Genomic DNA, 22,714 nt, shown 5'->3' on the forward strand with positions numbered 1-22,714 from the left:
GTCTTCCTTTTTCCATTGGTTCACCCCCCAAGTGGCCACCATGGCTGGCACGCTGCAGCTGGCATGCTGTGCCAATCCGAAGCCCGGAGCCAAGTGCCTCCTCCTGGTCTCCCATGGGGTGCAGGGCCCAAGCACTTGGGCCATCCTCCACTGCACTCCCAGGCCACAGCAGAGAGCTGGATTGGAAGAGGAGCAACCAGGACAGAACCAGCACCCCGACCGGGACTAGAACCCGGTGTGCCGGCGCCGCTGGCGGAGGATTAGCCTAGTGAGCCGCGGTGCCGGCCTCTCTGTTTCTTTATAACTCTGCTTTAAAAAAAAAAGGTACTTCCTGAGTTGGTTGAGCTATCAAACCATCCAATTTGCCCAACCCACCAACTTCTGATTTCTTCACTGGAGGTATGGGTACAAAAGGGCAAAATGGCAACACAAAAAGCTGGGGTTCAAAGGCAGGGAGAGTTAACAGCAAGCCTACTAAAGTCAGAGAAGTCATTCTCTCCACTCACCAAAAAGTTGGTGACAAAGACAAAAAGCTAACAATTTAATTATACATGCATATCTTCATTTGAAAATCAACGGTCTGGGGGGCTGGTGCTGTGGCATGGCAGATAAAGCTGCCGTCTACGGCAGGGGTTTGAGTCCCAGCTGCTCTACTTCTAGTCCAGTTCCCTGCTAATGGACCTGGGAAAGCAGCAGAAGATGGTTCAAGTGCTTGGGCCCCTGCAACCACACAGGAGACCAGGATGGAGTTCTGGCTTCTAGTTTCAGCCTGTCCCAGCCCCAGCTGTTGCAGCCATTTATGGAGTGAACCTGGTGGATGGAAGACTGATCTCTGTCTCTCTGTAATTCTACCTTTCAAGTAAATATATAAATCTTAAAAAAAAAAAAAAAGCCAACAGTCCAAATGAACATTTAGTAATATGAAATTGTTTAACTTTTGGTATAATAATGGCATTGTAATTATATTTTTATAAGGAGTCCTTATCATATATTTAGAGATATGTAACAAATATTTATCACATAATGTCAGGAAATTCCCTTAAAATAAGTGGGAAGAGGACTGAGGGGAGGTACACATGAAACTAGACTGGCCACATGTCGCTAACTGCTGAAGCTAAGTAAAGGTACACAAGGGTTCACTACAACACGCTCCCTACTTTTGTAAATGTTTGAAATTTTCCATAAAGAAGTTAGAAGAAAAGGAGATAACATCCAAAATTGTTTATGACAAGCACTTATCAGTTCTAACCAAAAAAGTGCAAGGGTAATAAAGAAGGAATATACATACTCACCACCTGGCTAATGTCATATCCCCACGGCAGGAAAAGAATTCCTGTGTTGTACTTTTCCCAGTGGGACAGGATGAAAGAAAATAAAACCACCCATAGCAGGAGATAAAGAACAAAAACACTGACACCAGTTGGTCCTCGTCCAAAGATGGAGTACACAGTTACAACAAAATAAACACAGGACCAACTGTCCAGGCCATGGTCAAACAGCTCCCCTAAAGGGGTGCTGGAGTTGGTTCTACGGGCTTGCTTCCCGTCCACACCATCTGCAACAAAACATATGCCACAGGAAAAGGTCAACATCAGCACCAGTATGAACAAGGTCATCTTAATACACTGCAGGTAAAAACAAACCAGCCTATCACTAGAGTGCTAAGTGTAGCTTACCAGCCAGTGGTATAAAAACCCAACCTTTCATTCCTATAATCCAAAGACTTCCAAAATATCTGTCAAAGCTTAATCTAAATCTGTCAAAGTTTTATCATATCTTGTCATGTGCTCTGTCAATTTTAGATCTGAAAAAGAAGTATTCTAGCTGGACTCTGAATTCCTCCAAATCTAACATCTGGGATGTTCTACCAGCCACAAATAGTCACGCTTCCAGAAAACATTTAATAGCTTTTCATTACAATTAACCTAACCCCTGCTTGCTATAGGACCCAAAAGTACCTCAGTCATAACACCCATTTCATCCCATCTGAAATTACAATGGAAATCTGCAGTAGATCTGCCACCTCCAGAATTTTAAGTGTTTTCAGAAAATACACATAGCAAGGTGCTCAGGGAACGGAATAATCCAAGTTGTCGAAACTGTGTAATGCACTCTTCTTGCTGCTGTCAAGATTATAAGAATCTTAGAATAAACGAGGCTTCTGTGCTTTGAATGCTTACAATTGAGAAAGGGATGAAACCCAGGAGTGAAAAAAGTGTGGTATGTCACAGACCCCAGGGAGTAGAGAGAGGAAAGGGTTCTCTTTCGGCTAAGAACACTGAGGTGAAATCTGAGTGGGGACAGAAGGTCCGAGTTGGATTTCAGTAGAGAAGAGATAAAGGAAGAGGGAGTGCTATCAGCAAGTAATACCAAACCAGAAAAGCACAATGTATGTCCAGACAATGCCCCGTGGTTCAACTAGAAGCTCCAATGTGTGACGAGGGTGACATAAAAAATCTGGAAGGCCAGGCTGAGCCAGTATTAAAGCTCCATGGAGCATGGGGAGGCCTGAATAGAGAAGAACACAAGTGAAAGCTGGTCTTCAGGAAGACTCACCGATGTCAATGAATGGCATGCTGGAGAGGAACACTACCTTGCAGGTCTACACTGAAATGGAAAGTGAAGGTAGGAAGGACTTTACAGGAGGAAAAATCACAGAATACAGCAAGAGATGAGATGTAGGCCTAAGGACAAGAAGACAACCTCCAAAGTTCTGCATCCAGGTAACTAAAGAGAATGGTAGTGTTAACAGAAGGACGGAAGTCAGATGGAAAGGCCAAGACTGACAGGAAGGATGTGGAGAGGATGAGGGGAAGGGAGCCGCCATCTGCCGGTGAAGCGTCCTAAGTGCCTCTACCAGCTGGGGCTGGGCCAGGCTACAGCCAGGACCCTGGAACTCAATCCAGGTCTTGCACATGGCTAGCAAGGACCAAAGTACTTGAGCCTTCACTTGTAGCCTTCTGCAGGAAGCTGGAAACGGGAGCTCGGATACGGGATGTGGGCATCCCAAGTGTCACCTTAATTGCTAGACCAAATGTGCATCCCAGAGTACAAGTTCAGACATGGAAACTGAAATGCTGCTGGATATCCACATGCAAATGCCAAGAAACTCAATCCAAAGGCACTCGCTAGCAACTCAGAGCTCAGAACTGATCACCTCATCTACTGTGCTTCCACTCACATTACTGTTGATCTCTCCCACTATTCTGTAATTATTTGATACTTTTCCTACAAAAATAGGCAATGGCCAGACTTGGCCTGTAAGTAGGATTATGCCAACTCCTACCTTATTCTGTATATTCCTAATGATGGATGACAATGTATTTTATAGACATCCAAAAACATTTTATCATTTTGTTATTATTTAGGATAGCAACAAACCCTAGTTAAAATGAATAAAGCGTAAGATTCCCCAGCCACAGATGGAGAGTCTAGCGACCTCTTACCTAGAGTGTAGGCTATAAAGTTGAGGATGCCCACCACAATCCAGACCCAGTCAGGCACATGCTTGTGGCCAGGTGCTGCAAAGGAAAAGCAGCGCAGTGTTGAATTCAGAAGTACAACTGTCTGACCACAGCACATACCCTGATAAATGTTTCCATTTCATTAACTCTACCCCATAAACATGCATAATTACATACAACTATAGATTTTTTTAAAAAATGTTTCTTTTGGTACATTAGAGATTAAAATTCTTAACAGTATATTTTGCATGCAGAATTAGGTAAATGCTAGAATATATCAGTAAACTGTGACAAAACCAAAGAAGTAACTCCCCAGTCCCTCATAAACAGTAAGCATCTATTGCTTTTTTTTTTTAAATCCCAGAGATACCCTAAAAAGTCTATGTTTGTAACTAGAAATATGTTTTCTCTATTGTTAGGAAACATTATTTAATAAGCTAAGTACTAAATACATCTACATGTTATATATATTCTCCCAAGTCATAGAACTTGAAGGACTAAATAAACTTTGCAGTCCCTGTATGTTTGGGAAACACAAGATAGGAGAGGTTAAATGATACATTCAGGGTCACACTGCTGGTTGATCAGAGTCCACCAGAACCCTTATTCCTCAGTTGTTTTAATTCAAATTCTCAGGTGTTTTTATCAAAGCAGGACAAACTGAGGTACAGACATTTCAGGATGATTGTGATGCTAAAGTATCCAGTTGAGGTAATCTATATCCAAATCAAAGATCTTGTCTTTGGTTAATTAACAATATAGTGAGAAAATATAGAATGGAGCCTCGACAAGAATTAGATTAAATGCAATCATTTTAGGCATGTAAACAATTTTCAAGTAAATGTGCACACTCTTTTTTTTTTTTTTTTTTTTTTTTGACAGGCAGAGTGGACAGTGAGAGAGAGAGAGAGAGAGAGAGAGAGAAAGGTCTTCCTTTTGCCGTTGGTGCTGCGGCCGGCGCACCGTGCTGATCCAATGGCAGGAGCCAGGTACTTATCCTGGTCTCCCATGGGGTGCAGGGCCCAAGGACTTGGGCCATCCTCCACTGCACTCCCGGGCCACAGCACACAGCAGAGAGCTGGCCTGGAAGAGGGGCAACCGGGACAGAATCCGGCGCCCCGACCGAGATTAGAACCCGGTGTGCTGGCGCCACAAGGCGGAGGATTAGCCTAGTGAGCCGCGGCACCAGCCCAACACACTCAAGTCTTGACCCAAACTGTTCTTACTGAAATTCAATCTCACCTATTACTCACATATCCTCCAAATTGACATTTAGGACTTCTATTACCATTTTATTACATGTATAGAAGCTAAAACTTCTTGCCAACGTTCAGTATATATACAGCCTCAATATTCAAAATTTCTATAACATCAAAGTTGTAAGCATTTGAAACCCCAGATTTTCCTACAAAAGCAATGTCATCAATGATGTTAATTTCTACAAGGCAGGTCATAAAAGTCTGTTGAGCCCTCAGCACAGATGAACGACCACTCCTGACACACCACTGAGAAGCATTCCTGTTAGAAAAGAAATTCTTAGAAGGCAAAAGGTACTCCTCTACCTCTGTCTTTCTAATTGGAATTCTTTTCAATCCACTGACTGAGCAGTAAAACTGAACTCTCTCTTCCATTATCCCCCGATCCCAAACATAATCCAGACTGTCTCCCAGGGCCTGGTGCAGAAGTTGGGTATGGGACAGAGTAAAGAGAGGGACAGGTGTCAGATATTGGAGCAGAGGGTGGGAGCAGGTAAACTCTCATTCCAAAAGCGCTCCGTCCCTTCCTTTCCCAGAAGCAGCCCAGACATCTGTTGATAGATATTTAAGGTCTAAGAAGAAAGTGGGTGTCATCCAAGGCAAGCAGGAAGGCCGAGTAGAGGGATGAGGAGGGATCGCATGCTTTTTAGAAGAAAGGGGACTTTTCTTTCAAGACTACAAAAAAGGAAAGGACATTCCTGGAATTGGTAGAACTTGACGAAAACATATACAGCATTAGGGGCCGGTGCTATGGCGTAGCAGGTAAAGCCGCCGCCTGCAATGCCAGCATCCCATATGGGTACCATTTAGAGTCCCGGCAGCTCCACTTCCGATCCAACTCTCTGCTAAACCTGGGAAAGCAGAAGATGGCCCAAGTCCTTGGGCCCCTGCACCCACGCGGTAGACCCAGAAGAAGCTCCTGGCTTCAGATTGGCGCAGCTCCGGCCACTGGGGTCAATTGGGGAGTGAACCAGCAGATGGAAGACCTCTCTCCCTCTCTGCGTAACTCTGACTTTCAAATAAATTAATAAATCTTAAAAAAAAAAAAAAAAGAAAGAAAAGAAATATATATGGCATAGTGAAAATACAACTTCCTATACAATTCTGATATCCTACATACTACCTGAATATCCAAAACTTTTCAGAACCACAATCATCTTAACAGAATCAGAAAATAAGCAACCACATCTCATTCTTCTGACGTTCACAGTTTTGTATTAAAGCAATCCCGAATTCTTACCTGAAGCATAGAAGTCGGGATCAAAGTAGGCCATAAGCAGAAAATTGAATACAACCAGCAAAAAGCCAGAAAAGGTTATAAGATTGGGAGCCAGCCAAGTAGGAAATACCTATTTTTTCAAAACATATAAAAAAAATTAGAGGAATCTCCATTCCACATATACAATATACAAATTTAACTCATAATGAAAACAAAAAAATGTGCAAGACCATATGTAGGAGTTACAAATGTTAAAGTGTAAACCATAATCTTCAGTTGATAGAAATAGGCATTTCTTTCTTCTATATGTCCTCTGCATTTTAGGTAATTTTAAAAATCAACAAGATTTTATAATCCTAACTTTACATTTAAAAAGTTATTACAGAAATGATAAGCCTCAGCCATGAGGTAACTCAAAGGCATGGGCCTCAGGGGAAGGAAAGGCTGCATTTCCAGACACCTTCAGTTGTGAGCTGCAGCCGGCAACACTCACAAAACAGGTGAAAATACTTAAAAACTTAATGAAACGAGGGCACATCTATAAGCCACCTTACCTTTACTACAGTGTTCCAAAATGGGTGCATGATATACAGAGAGAGAGGATTGGTATCCACAGCGCTGTACTGTGAAGAGATGAAATAAAATATGCAGAGTTAATTCTTGCATACTAACACACAGAACAATATTTCCCAGATGGAAATAATAGCACAAAAATAACCTGGAGAATACATCTGTTATGTGATACCTTCATCTGAGTAACAAAACAGGAATAGCAACATAAATGAGGCAGACTGGAGGTACAGCCACCAGGAACTTGTATCGGGGGAGGCAGGGGTCATAAAGGAGGTCTAAAGAGCAACTCAAATCATAGCCGATCAAACAGTGGTTGTTTCAGTCATACACGTTCATGCAGGGGCTGCCTCTCCCTTCCCCCTCAATCAGCCTTTATAATACTACAGTGTTCTAGTAGAGAAATGTGTACTGCTTGTGTTTCATTAGTTATGCAGGGTAATCAAAATGCACACCGTGTGCAATCAAACACTGACCACATATGACCTTGGGCGAGTAATTTAACCTCTGACTCAGTTTCTTCACTTGCAAAGTGAAGATCAAAGCCATAAGGATTAGGCAAATTAACAACATATATTAATTGCCTAGAACAGTACCTGGTTCACAAGACAAGTATGTAAATATTAGCTAGTATTATTAAACATAGCATCAAAGGAATGACAGATTTTTTTAAAAAAAAGGATTTTATTTATTTGATGAGATAGAGTTAGAGAGAGAGAGACAGAGAGAGAGAATCTTTCATCTGCTGGTTCACTCCCTAAATGGCCACAACAGCCCAAGGCTAGGCCAGGCTGAAGCCAGGAGCCAAGAGCTTTATCTGAGTCTCCCACATGGGCATAGGGGCCCAAATACATGGGTTCTCTTCTGCTGCTTTCCAAGGCACATTAGCAGGAAGCTGGACAGGAAGTAGAGCGGCAGGGACTCAAACCACAACCCATACGGGTAATGACATTGCAGGTGGTAGCTTAATCCATGATGCCACAACCCAGGCCCATGATAGGAAAATGAGTTGTATAAATAAGCAAACGGCTGTGTGGTGATGAAGATTATTTTCCAATGACCGTGCTAGTTAGTAATAATCCAAGAAAATTCTAACAGATGTGCATATATAAAGATGCAGAACTTTAAGAGTCGTGTTGATAACTTATTCAAGTGACATACACAACACATACACACAGCAGTACCTGGGACTTGAGGAACACTCCTCTAGGTATGGAGAACAAGAGACACAAAACTGCTAAGAGATAGTCAAGGAATTCACACTAGTATCTGGGCTAATAAATTCACCCATCTAACATTTAAATGATATTAAATGTCAAGTGTTTAATAATTTTGGTTATATTTTATGTGAGAATACTTAAAAATTTTAAGGAAAAACAGAATTAAAAGATTAGCTTGGGGAGGGCCAGCACCGTGGCTCACTAGGCTAATCCTCTGCCTGTGGTGCCAGCATCCCATGTCGGCGCCGGGTTCTAGTCCCGGTTGCCCCTCTTCCAGTCCAATTCTCTGCTGTGGCCCGGGAGTACAGTGGAGGACGGCCCAAGTGCTTGGGCCCTGCACCTGCATGGGAGACCAGGAGGAAGCACCTGGCTCCTGGCTTCGGATCAGCGCAGCACAGGCCATAGCGGCCATTTGGAGAGTGAACCAATGGAGGGAAGACCTTTCTCTCTGTCTTCCCTGTCTCTCTCTAGGTCTATAACTCTACCTGTCCAAAAAAAAAAGATTAGCTTAGCGGCTGGCACTGTGGCAAAGCAGGATACTGCAGCCCTTATGGAAACCAGCTCAAGTCGTGGAGAATTAATGTGACAGACCTGGAAGAAGCTCCTGGCTCCTGGCTTCAGATTGGCCCAGCTCCAGCCATTGCAGCCATTTGGGGAGTGAACCAAGATGAAAGATTTCTGTCTCTTATTGTCTCTGCCTCAGCCTCTGGTGCTGCCTCCCTCTCTAACTCTGTCTTTCATACTTTTAAGAAATTAGCTTATTTTGTTGGAAAAAATTTTTGAAATGTAGTTGCAGTTTCCTCATAATACACATTTTCAAGAACTTTTTGAAGATTCCTTTCATGCAGAAATTTGTTGTACTAAAATAAATTTATTTTCATGAACTGTTAAAAGTACCTTTGAATTTATGCTTAATACACATATGTGCATAAAACAAGCAGAAGAATTCTAGTATCTAATTTTTTAAATTATTTATTTACCATATTTTTTTAAATTATTTATTTACTTGAAAGTCAGAGTTACACAGAGAGAGAAGGAAAGGCAGAGAGAGAGAGAGAGAGAGAGAGAGAGAGAGAGAGATCTTCCATCTGCTGGTTCACTGCCCAGATGGCCGCAACATCCAGAGCTGCACCGATCCGAAGCCAGGAGCCAGGAGCCAGGAGCCAGGAGCTTCTTCCAGTCTCCCACGTGGATGCAGGGCCCAAGCACTTAGGACATCTTCTACTGCTTTCCCAGACCATAGCAGAGAGCTGATCGGAAGTAAGCGGCTGCTATGCTATGGTCTCGAACTAGCGCCCATATGGGATGCCGGCGCTTCAGGCCAGGGCGTTAACCCGCTGTAACACAGCGCAGGGCCCTATTATATATTTGAAAGGCAGAAAGAGAGACAGGTCTCCCATTTGATGAATCACTCCCCAAATATCCACAACTGTCAGGGCCAAGCCAGGAGACAGGAATTCAATCTGGGTCTCCCACATGGGTGACAGGACCCAAATATCTGGGCCACTAACTGCTGCCTCCCACGCCACGCAGCATTAGGAAGCCTGAGTCAGGAATAAAGCCAGGAGTCAACCCAGACATTCTTTTTTTTTGACAGGCAGAGTTAGACAGTGAGAGAGAGTGAGAGAGAGACAGAGAGAAAGGTCTTCCTTTTCCGTTGGTCACCCCCCAAATGGCCACTATGGCCGGTGCGCTGCGCCTATCCAAAGCCAAGAGCCAGGTACTTCCTCCTGGTTTCCCATGTGGGTGCAGGGCCCAAGGACCTGGGCCATCCTTCACTGCCTTCCTGGGCCACAGCAGAGAGCTGTACTGAAAGAGTAGCAACCAGGAAAGAATCTGGCACCCCAACTGGGACTAGAACCCGGTGTGCCAGTGCCGCAGGCGGAGGATTAGCCTAGTGAGCCGTGGCACCGGCCCAACCCAGACATTCTTTTTTTTTTTTTGACAGGCAGAGTGGACAGTGAGAGAGAGAGAGACAGAGAGGAAGGTCCTCCTTTGCCGTTGGTTCACCCTCCAATGGCCGCCTCAGCCGGCGCACTGCAGCCGGCGCACCGCGCCGATCCGATGGCAGGAGCCAGGTACTTCTCCTGGTCTCCCATGGGGTGCAGGGCCCAATTACCCGGGCCATCCTCCACTGTACTCCCGGGCCACAGCAGAGAGCTGGCCTGGAAGAGGGGCAACCGGGACAGAATCCGGCGCCCCAACCGGGACCAGAACCCGGTGTGCCGGCGCCACAGGCGGAGGATTAGCCTATTGAGCCACGGCGCCGGCCCAACCCAGACATTCTTAATATGGGATGTGGACACCACAGCTATTGTGTAGAATACCTACCCCACATCTAATATTTTTAAAAATCAAGGGGCCGGTGCTGTGGCGTATTGGGTAAAGCTGCCACCTGCAGTGCCAGCATCCCATATGGGTGCCAGATGGGAGTCTTGGCTGCTCCACTTCTGATCCAGCTCTCTGCTATGGCCTGGAAAAGCAGTGGAGGATGGTCCAAGTCCTTGGACCCCTGCACCCGTGTTGGAGACCTGGAAAAAGCTCCTGGCTCCTGATTTCAGATTGGCACAGCTCTGGCTGTTGCAGCTAATTGGGGAGTGAACCAGTGGATGGAAGACATCTCTCTCTCTTTGCCTCTCCTTCTTTCTCTGTGTAACTCTTTCAAATAAATAAATCTTTTAAAAAAATCAATTAATGATCAAAATTATTTCCTGAACATTTTATGAATATGTAAGAAATAATTTCAATGTTTCAAATCTTAAATGTGTGATAGAGCAGAAAAGTAAAACAGGGGCAAACAGAGGTGGTGCCTGGCACAGCAGTTAAGGTGCTGCTCAGGACACCTGCGTCCCGTGCTGAGGCGCCTGGCTCAAGCCTGGCCCTGCGTCCAATTCCAACTTCCTAGTAATGTGCACCCCGGGAGGCAGCAGGTGATAGCTCGGGTACTGCTGTCGCTGCCTCCCCTGTGGGAGTCTCAGACTGAGTTCCTGGCTCCTGGCTTAGCCCCAGTCCTGGCCATTGCAGGCTTCTGGGGAGTGAAATTAGTGGTTGGGAGACGAGCCAAATCTTTCCCTCCCTCCCTTTCTCTCTGTTCTTCAAATAAATAGAAACGCTTTTTAAAGGTAATTTAACAGAAAATGTATAAAAAACACTGTTAGCAAAAAGATCAACCTGTAAAAAGGGTGTACTTAATGGACTGCCTATCTGAGGTTCCTCCATTTAACCAATCATTCTGATTAAAACAAGGTAATGGGAACAAAAGATCTGAGACAGGTAGAAAGAAGAAAATGATGGAGAACATGGTTTGCTTCTACGGGTCACAGCTAGAAGCTGTGAAGCTCCATCCAGCCTCCCTGCAGGAGCCTACTAAAATTATTAACGCTGTTCTACTAAGCTCTCAATTCTTAGTAAGCTTTCAGCTTTCACTCGCTCGGCATCTACACTTTACAGGGCTTTCCCACATAATCTCACTACCTCAGAACTTCTGCAGAATGAAGGAGTCCTAAATTGACAAGATCAAATGAATCTGCGGCTCAGACTTAAAGGCTGGGAAGCAACACAACCCCAAAAAGGCTGCCAGTGACAAGGTAGGAGGACCCTGGCCTCCTCCACTTCATAAAAATCTGCACTTAGAAGCATGTATAGCCAGTGATTCAGATACACAGATGCACTGCAAAGCCACACATTTCTTTTTTTTTTTTTCTTTGACAGGCAGAGTGGACAGTGAGAGAGAGAGAGAGACAGAGAAAGGTCTTCCTTTGCCGTTGGTTCACCCTCCAATGGCCGCCATGGCCGGCGCACCGCGCTGATCCGAAGCAAGGAGCCAGATGCTTCTCCTGGTCTCCCATGGGGTGCAGGGCCCAAGCACTTGGGCCATCCTCCACTGCACTCCCGGGCCACAGCAGAGAGCTGGCCTGGAAGAGGGTCAACTGGGACAGAATCCGGCGCCCCAGCCGGGACTAGAACCCGGTGTACAGGCGCCGCAAGGCAGAGGATTAGCCTAGTTAGCCACGGCGCAGGCCCAAAGCCATCCATTTCAAGCCCACCATCTACTGCAAAGTACAAAAAGTTGAAAGAAGTTCAAATCGGAAGAAAATGGTTCAAGATATCATATGGACCTAATATGGTGCACGAAGTACAATATTCTTAATTCAAATGTTTTCTCAATGAGTCTCATTCAGCAGCTTTCCATAATTTTAGCTTAGAACTGAAAAAGATTCTCTTATGGATGGTATTTTGACTTGAAAAGCTCCCTTTCTTAAATTCTGGAGAATTAACTCTAAATCTCTAATTTAGGAGACCAAGAGAAATAAGAAAATACGGAACTAAATACAGGAAGGTCAGTTTACCTAACTGGATTTCAGCTACTTTACATTCAATAACAGTTGATAAGCTCAAGTATAACAACAAAGATTAACATGAGATTATAAAAGGCAGCACACAATAAATCTAAGGAACACTCTGCTCCAGTCTTACACATCTAAGTATTTTTCTAGGTCACATATCAGTCTCTATGAACAAGGAAACTCTAAACTGTTTTGTGAGTCAATACAAGGAACAGTGATCTAAATCTTCCACACATTCATGAAAAAAACAAACAGAATGCAAACTTTTTTTTACAAGATTTTATTTATTTATTTGAGAGATAAAGTCACAGACAGAGGGAGAGACAGAGAGAAAGGTCTTCCTCTCTTTGGTTCACTCCCCAAATGGCCACAATGGCCAGAGCTACGTCAGTCCAAAGCCAGGAGCCAGGTGCTTCTTCCAGGTCCCCAACATAGGTGCAGGGACCCAAGCACTTGGGCCATCTTCTACTGTTTTCCCAGGCCACAGCAGAGAGCTGGATTGGAAGAGGAACAGCTGGGACTAGAACTGGCGCCCATATGGGATGCCGGCACCCCAGCAGAGGATTAACCTACTGTGCCATAGCCCCACAGAATGCAAACTTCTAAATGTGCCAAACTAGATTTAGGATATTTGGTAGTGCTTGTTATTTTCCATTGTAATCATGTTTAATATGCACCAAAAAATCTAAACCAGGTAATCACTAGGAAAACCCAAAGTGACTTTACAACCTATAGGCAAGGCCAAGCTAGTGCCCTGAAAAGATGATTGAAGACCACAAACTGAATTTGAAAGCATCATCCTAAGGCAAAAATTTCAGAACCAGAGCAGGCTTTTAGCCAAGTTGTTTAAACATCTGCATCCCACATTACAGTACCTGGGCTCCAGCTCTTGACTCCAGCTTCTTGCTAATGCAGACCCTGAGAGGCAACAGTGATGGGTCAGGTAACCGGACTCCTGGGACACACGTGGGAGACCTGTTTATTGCTTTCCCAGGCCACGGCAGAGATCTGTATTGGAGGTAGAGCAGCCGGGACTTGAACTGGCACCCATATGGGATGCCAGCACTGCAGGCAGCGGTTTCATCCATGACACCACAGTGTTATGACGGAGTGCCTAGCACTAGGGAAGAGAATGGTGAACAAGATCCGGAGGTTTCCTGTGCTCATCACATCTATGGCCTAGTATGAGATAGAGGGTAAGCTAGAAAATGAGTAAAGAATCACAAGCTGTATTAAATGCTCTGATAGACAAGTGCACGGGGACAGAGTGGAGAAGGTCACAAGGAGAGAGGCCAAGATGGGAGAGATGCTGCCACGAGCCAAGGAACGCCAGGGGCCAGCAGGAGCTGCCAAGGGCGATGTGCAATGAAGTGTACAACGAAGCATGGAGGCTGTGCGGTGCTGATCCGGTCTGAGGTCAGTGCCTTGCTGACAGATATCGTTACTCAATCAGGTGTAGGTATAAAGTCTTTACAAGGCACAGCCCATGTGGTCAACAGGAGCTCCACCACCCCCGAAGCAGAGTTTTTTGTTTTTTTTGTTTTTTTTGCATGCGCCAAAGCAGGGCCCCGTGGGCCTCGCAAGGAGAAGCAGAGTTCTTTAGCCATGACATTCCAATTCAGCCTAGTTTCCCTTCCCTCCAGCTAACTTAAGTCACTGAAACACAAAACTAAACCAAGGGATTCCAATTATTAAAAATTGTTACATACTCAAAAAATATCAAGGAAGTCAGAACCATTTCTTGGTTTTATTAACTACTCTTCAGACTGCAACATAATGGAATATCTCTTTGATACCATGGTTCTCAAAGTGTAGCTACCAAAATGGATGCAAATTCTTGGACACTATTCCAGATCTACTGAATCAGACTCTGTGAGGGGTGGGAACCAGCAATCTGCCTTAACAAACCCTCCAAGCAACACTAGTATAAACAAACATGAATGAGAGTCCCTAGGCTGCTGAGCTAAAGGGTAAGCCACTACCCACAGCTGAGTGGGCAACACCTATCTCCTTATGGCGACTTCAAATAATAAAGTACTCCCCAAATGTCTACTAAATGCAGGCATTATGCTACCAACAATCTAAGATATGAAAACACCAAATCTAAATTTAAAATGAAAGTGGGAGGAGGGAGATCAGGCCTATATTAACCCCAGGACAGAAGTAAAAGTTTCTTTAAAGTACTTTTTATCTATACAAGACTTCAAGAACTACACCCACGGAGAACATGACTCAGTGAGCAATGAGTTCTCATTTTAGTGAATACTGTCATTTATATCTGCTAACAAGGCAGAGAGAAGACTGGAGAAGAGTTAGAGCAATTAGATGAATACATGCAAGTCAGAAGACAAACTGGTTTGCCTGCTACTCTTAAGCAAGTAAGCCCCAACAAGAGATGAGAAGATAGGACAAAAGGCAAGGTAATTCAGTGAATGACCTTGTGAGAAACCTGGAGATCAAATACATGATAAACACATGGATGCCTTGGCAGACTCTTAACTAGGTGAACATCATTTGAGAAAAATCATTCATTCTGACTGCTCTACCATTGCATAGGATGACAACGAGGAAGGAAGCCTCTCTGGTTGAAGCGAGGACCTCTGGTCTACACCCCCACAGGTATGCATCCAAGGGCCTGCTACAGTCTAAGCAGGTCTTCCAAAGCAAGAAGACAGCACAGGGGCTGGCTCTGTGGCATAGCAGGTAAAGCTGTCGCCTGCAGTGCCGGCATCCCATATGGGCACCAGTTCAAGTCCTGGCTGCTCCTCTTCCAATCCAGCTCTCTGCTTTGGCCTGGGAAAGCAGGAGGGGATAGCCCAAGTGCTTGGGTCCCTGCACCCGGGTGGGAGCCTTGGAAGAAGCTCCTTGCTCCGGATTTGAGTTGGCCCAGCTCCAGCCATTGTGGCCATTTGGGGAGTCAACCAGCAGATAGAAGACCCCTCTCTCTCTCTTTCTTTCTCTCTCTCTCTCTCTCTTTCTCTCTGGAGTGAACCAGCAGATAGAAGACCTCTCTCTCTCTCGTCTCTGCCTCTCTGTAACTCTACCTTTCAAATAAATAAGTAAAATCTTAAAAAAAAAAAAAAAGAAGAAGAAGAAGAAGAAAAAGAAGGCGGCCCAACCCATGGTCCATGGTGCACTGCAAACTGGGCAGTGGCCTGGCCATGGCCAATCCCTGGAGATGACGAGCTGCCACTCTGCAGTACTCTGGGCAGGGAGCTGTTTGTGGGCATGAACGTCCATATCCGAGTAAAGGACGGTGGTTATGTGGCTCAGATTTATGCGACCCATCAGTCCATTTCCAAAGCTCTGGTGGCTATTACCAGAAATATGTGAGTGAGGCTTCCAAGAAGGAGACCCAAGACATCCTCATTAGTACGACGGGACCCTGCTGGTCGCTGACCCCATCACCAGAAACTTTAGAGGCCCTGTCCATGCTTGCTACCAGAAATCCTATTAGTAAGCCCGTCACCAGGATCAGCGTTCAGTTTCAGAATAATGCTTGTGGGATTTTAAGGTTCAAAAATAGACAAATTCTTTTAGAAAAAGAGGGGAAAAATTGAAGTCAAAGACCATCTGTGGGACCCAAGCTAGACACAGCTGTCTCTCACACCCTTTCCTCTGTCTAGTAAGTTGCCACCCTAACCTTTCCTAAAGTATACTTTCTCCTGCTATACCTCCTGGAATGTATGAGTGAACATGTTATAGACCAGCTAATGCTCACAAGCAGGGAAGCACAAATGTCTGCTGTTAGCTTCCAATTTACTCCCACTAATGTAGCACTACGCGCTACACACTTTAAAAATACGGTCTCATTCAACTTTTATGGTTCTACAAGGTAGGTACAACCCCATTTCAGATAAGGAAACCTGGTTAAAGAGATTAAGAATCACACTGCTAGGCCGGCGCCGCGGCTCACTAGGCTAATCCTCCGCCTAGCGGCGCCGGCACACCGGGTTCTAGTCCCGGTCGGGGCGCCGGATTCTGTCCCGGTTGCCCCTCTTCCAGGCCAGCCCTCTGCTGTGGCCAGGGAGTGCAGTGGAGGACGGCCCAGGTGCTTGGGCCCTGCACCCCATGGGAGACCAGGAAAAGCACCTGGCTCCTGGCTCCTGCCATCGGATCAGCGCGGTGCGCCGGCCGCAGCGCGCCGGCCGCGGCGGCCATTGGAGGGTGAACCAACGGCAAAAAGGAAGACCTTTCTCTCTCTCTCTCTCTCTCTCACTGTCCACTCTGCCTGTCAAAAAAAAATAAAAAATAAAAAAAAAAAAAATTAAAAAAAAAAAAAAAAAAAAGAATCACACTGCTAGCATCTGAGTCGTTTCAACTTAGTATTAGCCCCAAAGCTAACTAGTTAATCTCAATTATCCTTTTAATCTCAATTAAAGCTAACCGTAGTACCACAGTCCTCTCTTTTTTGCAGTTTTGCCTTCTGTAGATTCAGTTACCTGTGCTCAATTGTTATCAGGACACAGTAAATGGAAAGTTCCAGGTTTAAATAATTCAGAAGTTCTAAATTGTGTTTCATTCTAAGCAGTGTAATGAAATCTCACTCCATCCCAGTTAGGATGTTTGTCCAACAAACCCCTGCTGCACGCCCTACCCACCAGTAGTCATTTAGTTCTCTTAACCATCAGATGGGAATGCAGTACTGTGTTCCAGTAGCCTACGGCTGTGTCACAGCCTCTCATCACCCCAGCATTCTATCATCTCCTGTCCTTACAAGGGTGCATACAGAGACTGCATTCACATAACTTTCACTACAGCATATTGTTACAACTGTTCTATCTTATTACTGATTATTTCTGCTAATCTACTGTGCCTAACTCATAAATCAAACTTTATTCTAAGTATATATGGATATATAGAAGAAAAAATCATATATAAAGGTTTGGTACTATCCAAGGTTTCAGGCATCCCATGGGGATCTTAGAATACACCCCAGAAGATAAGACACTAGTGTACTCAATTAAATGCATGACTACTAAATACAAGCCCACCTGCATTCTACCACTAATTTTAACCCTGTGGCTACAGCAAATAAATGGGTTTTTCCCACTGTACATTTTCTCCATAGGCAAACATTAGAAACATATCCAATTAAGCATATCATTTTGAAGCTCTCTATTCTAACACTTACAAAACATATATACAAAACAGCCAGTACCTACCTACAAGGCAGAGTTGATATTTCATTCTTAGTTTTAAGAGGTAGCACATGAGGCTGGCGCTGTGGCGCAGCGGGTAAAGCTACCACCTACAGTGCCAGCATCCCATATGGGCACCAGTTCAAGTCCTGGATGTTCAACTTCCAATCCAGCTCTCTGCTATGGCCTGGGAAAGCAGTAGAAGATGGCCCAAGTCCTTGGAGCCCTGCATCCACATGGGAGACCTGGAAGAAGCTCCTGGCTTCGGATCGGCACAGCTCCAGCCGGGTGTTGCAGCCATCTGGAGAGTGAATCAGCAGGTGGAAGACCTCTCTCTCTTTCTCTCTCTTTTTTCTCTTTGTGGTTCTGCCTCTCTGTAACTCTGCCTTTCAAATAAATAAATCTGAAAGAAAGAAAGAAAGAAAGAAAGAAAGAAAGAAAGAAAGAAAGAAGGAAGGAAGGAAGGAAGGAAGGAAGGAAGGAAGGAAGGAAGGAAGGAAGGAAGGAAGGAAGGAAGGAAGGAAGTAGCACATGGAGCTGGTACTGTGGTGTAGCAGGTAAAGCTGCTGCCTGCAGTGCTGGCATCCCATATAGGCACTGGTTCAAGTCCCAGCTGCTCCACTTCTGATCCAGCTCTCTGCTGTGGCCTGGGAAAGCAGTAGAAGATGGCCCGAGTCCTTGGGCCCCTGCAACCATGTGGGAGACCCAGAAGAAGATATTGGCTCCTGGCTTCGGATCAGCCCAGCTCCAGCCATTGCGGCCATTTGGGGAGTGAATCAGTGGATGGAAGCCCTCTCTCTCTGCATAACTCTTTCAAATAAATAAATAAATCTTTAAAAAAAAAAAAAAAAAAAAAAGAGGTAGCACAGTGTGAAGAACATGCCCAGGTTCAAATCTCAGCTCAACCACTGACTAGCTATGGAACCCTGAGCAAGTTACTTAAACTCTGTGTCTCAGCAAACCAGGGAAAGTAACAGTGCTTTCAGCTCACACGGCAGTCACGACTACTACACGAGATGACGCAGAGGACTTCCAGCAACACCTGGCCTACAGTGTCTGATATGTAACTGTTTTCTATCATTACTATCAGCCAGTATTTATGATACTGCTCTTGCCATTGGCAATCTTCCTCCACGGAGCTCCCAAGGCTGGGCCTGGTCCCTCACATACCCCTGGACTTTCCTGTGCCTGGACATACCACGGTCTTTGGAGTCTCCTAGGTCGCTCTGACATCTTTCCTCAAGTCTACCTTAAGCCATGGGCAAATCCATATTCCGCAAAGCTGTTAGTATTTAAAGCATTACAGCAACTGGAGAAACAAGCCATCATCAACCAACCGATACTTCAGCAGAAGGGAGTTATAGATCTAGCTCCAGATGCTTCCTCCAAATAGCACCTAAAGAGATAGAACTCCATGCCCTACCACTAAAGGGCTCTCCCCCAGTCTGCAGAAGGTTCCTCCCCATTCTTCCACTCACTCAAAAATACTCCTCTGTCTCGAGGAACAACTGCAGATGTAACCCTTTTCTGGGACATCTCTATCAAAGACCACTAGGATATGTTCCAAGCCTTATTACTATTGTACTCATAGGGAAAAGGGCAGTTCCCCACATCCAGGAGGCCACCAGGGTACAACTAAAGATAAGTTGTACCTGAATTAACTGCAGCATGCAGGGAATGCCATAATTAACTTACTATAGTCAATTTGCAGTCATAATAAATGAAAATCACAAGGTCAAGAATTTCTCAGGGGGGCTAGTGTTGTGGTTTAACAGGTTAAGTCACCCCCTGCAACGCCAGCATTCCATGTGGGCGCCAGTTTGAGACCTAGCTGTTCCACTTCTGATCCAGCTCCCTGCTAATGCCCTTGGGAAAGCAATGAAAGATGGCCAAGGATGGTCCAAGTCTTTAGGCCCCTGCACCCACATGGGAGATGCAGAGCAAGCTCCTGGCTCCTGGCTTCAATCTGGCCCAGCCCTGGCTGTTGTGGCTATTTGAGGAGTGAACCAGCAGATGGAAGATCTCTCTCCCCCTCTCTCTCCCCTCCCCCTCCCTCTCCTTCTCTCTCTCTCTCTCTCTCTCTCACACACACACACACACTCTCTCAAATGAATAAAATAAATCTTAAAAAAAATTTTCTCAAGGCCAGCATTGTGGCACAGTGGTGGGTTAAACCGGCACATCAGAGTGCCAGCTTTGAGTCCCAGCTGCTCCATTTCCAATGCAGCTTTCTGCTAATACATTTGGGAAGGCAGAAGATGGTGCAAAGACTTGGGCTAGGAAGGAGTTCCTGGCTCCTGGCTTCGTTCTGGCACAGCCCTGGCTGTGGCAGGCATTTGGGGAGTGAACCAGAAGGGTGGAAGATATAGCACTCTCCCACTCTTTGCATGCTCATGCTCTCTCCCCTTCTCTCTCATGCTCTGCTGAGTCTAAAAAACAAGAATTTCTCATACTGCTTCTATTGTAGCTCAGGAGGAAGTGGTCTAATCCTGGAAAGCATTATGGATATATCACCTAACATCAGGCACTCCTCCACAAGTGATATTGCTTTTTTAAACTCAGTTTTCTTTAAAAGATTTATTTATTTATTTATTTCAAAGGCAGAGTTACAGACTCCATACAGGTCTCCCACAGTGGGGACTGGAGCCCAAATCTTAGACCATCCTCTACTGCTTTTCAGATCCGAAGTGGAGCAGCCAGGACTTGAGCCAGCATCCCAGCGTCAGGCAGCAGTGTAACCCATTACGCCCCAACACTGGTCCCCACAATTGACATTTCTTTAGAACAAGTTTTATTTTCATTCCAAGTGCACAGATCACACCTTCCTGTGGCCCCATTCAATACTCACAGTGCCCTGCACAAAGGTCACTGTAACTCTTCTGAGAAGCAAGCCCCTGTCTCAGTGCCTCTCTCCTCTCTCCACCCAGGCACCCTATCAGAACCTGAATCATCCTAGACTCCTCAGCTCTTATGTGGCTCCCATGCCATTTCCAGCTACACAAGTCACCGTGTTTTTGTTCACCTTAAATCTTTTATTTATTTATTTATTTGACAGGTAGAGTTATAGGCAGAGAGAGAGAGAGAGAGAGAGAGAGAGATCCTCCTTCTGTTGGTTCACTCCCCAAATGGCCGCCACTACGCCAATCTGAAGCCAGGAGCCAGGTGCTTCCTCCTGGTCTCCCATGCGGGTGCAGGACCCAAGCACTTGGGCCATCCTCCACTGCCCTCCTGGGCCACAGCAGAGAGCTGGCCTGGAAGAGGAGCAACCGGGACTAGAACCAGTGCCCATATGGGATGCCAGCGCCACAGGTAGAGGATTAATCAAGTGAGCCACAGCGCCGGCCCCCATCTTAAATCTTAAATCAAGGATCACAGGGACCACCCAGGTAAACTGAACACAGCAGGCCGGCATGAAGATGGATTGGCAGGAAAGTGGCAAACAAGAGAGTGCATCCCCTTTCCAAAGAGGTCAAAGACTATTCAGTTTCAGCTGATACTTGGAGAGAGGTAGTTCAGGGCCAATGCTGTCCATTTCTGGCTTTCTCAGAGAGTTCAGAAAGATGGACTTCTGGGGCCAGTGCTCTGCTGTAGAAGTTACACCTCCACCTGCAGGGCTGGCATTCCACATGGGCGCCAGTTAGAAGCAGGAGATGGCCCAAGTGCTGGGGCCCTGGTACTCAAGTAGGAGTCCCGGAAGCTCCTGTCTCCCTCCTGGTTTCGTCCTGGCCCAGCTCTGGCTGTTATAGCCATTTGGGGACTGAACCAGCAGATGGAAGCACTCTTTTTCTCTCTCTGCCTTTCAAATAAAGAAACAAAAGATGGACTTTTGTGAGGAAGACATTAATTTTGCTTTTATTTTTAATTTATTAATTGAAAGGCAGAGAGAGATCTTCCATCTGCTGATTTACTCCACAAATACCCACAACAGCTGGACCTAGGCTAGGCTGAAGCCATGAGCCAGGAACATCCGGGTCTCACACAGGAGTGACAGGAATCCAAGTACTTGAGCCATCACCTGCTGACTCCCAGGTTGTCCATTAGCAGGAGACACAGCAACTACATACTCCAATAAGGGACATGGGCATCCCAAGTAGCATTTTAAACCCACCCCTAAACACACTAATTTTAAAACAAAATACAGGCCAAATTAAACCTATGTGTGGCCAAAGTCAGTGTGTGGGTTAACCAAATCCCCACTCCTTTCTTTCTATCTCCACAATTTCTTTTTTTTTTTTTAACTGACTTACTTATTTGAAAAGCAGAGATGCAGAGGGAGAGGGAGAGGGAGAGAGAGAGAGAGAGAGGGCTCCCATCCATTGGTTCTCTCCCCAAATGGCCGCAATGGCCAGAGCTGGGCTAGGCTGAAGTCAGGAGCTTCTTCCAGGTCTCTCAGTGGGTGCAGAGGCCCAAGCACTTGGGCCATCCTCCACTGCTTCCCCAGGCACATCAGCAGGGAGCTGGATCAGAAGAGGAACAGCCGGAGCCCAAACCAGCACCCATATGGGATGCCAGCACTGTAGGTGGCAGCTTCACCCGCTGTGCCACAGTGTGGGCCCTTACATCTCCACAACCTTGATTCAGGCCTTCTCAACATTCCTCCCCTCATTTTATGCAGAGCACCCAAAATCCCCACCTCCCCCACGCCCACCCATCTACAAGCTGCCAAGGCAGCTTTGTAAATTCACATCTGATCCAGCTGAAAACGCGTCAGTGCCCCCTCAAAGCCTAGAGCTCTACAGTGAGCCCTAAACCTCCTGTGACATTTGCTCGGTGTGCAGACAGTAACGCTCTATCCCACCTAAACCTAAAAAGGCCCTAGGAACTGCAACGTCCTTCCCCGGCTGATCTCGACACCGATCATGGAAGGCAGAGGTACTGGTCTGTGGGGTAAAATGCAAGACAACCCACCCCTCTGACAGGCCCCACCTGCCCCGCAGTCCCATCCCTGCCACTCCACCCTATGCCTCCACTTTCCGGTCCCCAGGAAGCACACAGACCTCCATCTCTGCACTCACTGCCCTCTCCTCTTCACCTGGTGATAGCGGATCCACTCAGCCTTCGTCTTCCCCAAAGGAGCTCCGCCTTCACCTCCAAGCCCTCCGAAGCCCTTCTCAGCTCAAACCCACACCCGGGAGCTGCCTCCTATCCTCTCCCAACACCCAGCTCTTACCTAACTGCATCACTTAACTATTTTTAACCGTGTGGTTATACGTCCACATGCCACCAAACTGGGTTCTCTGAAGTCAGGAATTTCAGCTCAGCTAACTTTGCAGGCCCAGTGTTGTGCCCGACAGAGTGGACCCTCCATAAACACTTGCTGAATAAACAAAATCAAACTGTACGGGGGAGCAGGCAGGTACTGTAAGCAAACCAATGGATGGGAGTGCTCCATGTCTCTATTTTCTCTTCGTGTGTCTCTCTGCCTCTAAATAAAATTATTGAGTCATTAAAAAAAAAAAAAAAAAAAAACCTGGGGCCGGCGCTGTGGCGCAGCAGGT

General features: G+C 45.8%; 1 protein-coding gene across 1 annotated transcript in view; it reads right to left on the minus strand.

Moving 5' to 3' along the window:
• SELENOI (selenoprotein I) overlaps positions 1–22,714 on the minus strand; it is a 38,060-nt gene that overhangs the window by 11,756 nt on the left and 3,590 nt on the right. Inside the window, 4 exon segments of the mRNA NM_001199841.2 lie at positions 1,293–1,555; positions 3,447–3,521; positions 5,961–6,069; positions 6,494–6,562. Coding sequence (NP_001186770.1) covers positions 1,293–1,555; positions 3,447–3,521; positions 5,961–6,069; positions 6,494–6,562 — 516 coding nt within the window.

The sequence above is a fragment of the Oryctolagus cuniculus genome, chromosome 2, assembly GCF_051225735.1.
Source record: "Oryctolagus cuniculus isolate XC-2025 breed Fujian yellow rabbit chromosome 2, ASM5122573v1, whole genome shotgun sequence".
In the NCBI taxonomy this organism is placed as follows: domain Eukaryota; kingdom Metazoa; phylum Chordata; class Mammalia; order Lagomorpha; family Leporidae; genus Oryctolagus; species Oryctolagus cuniculus.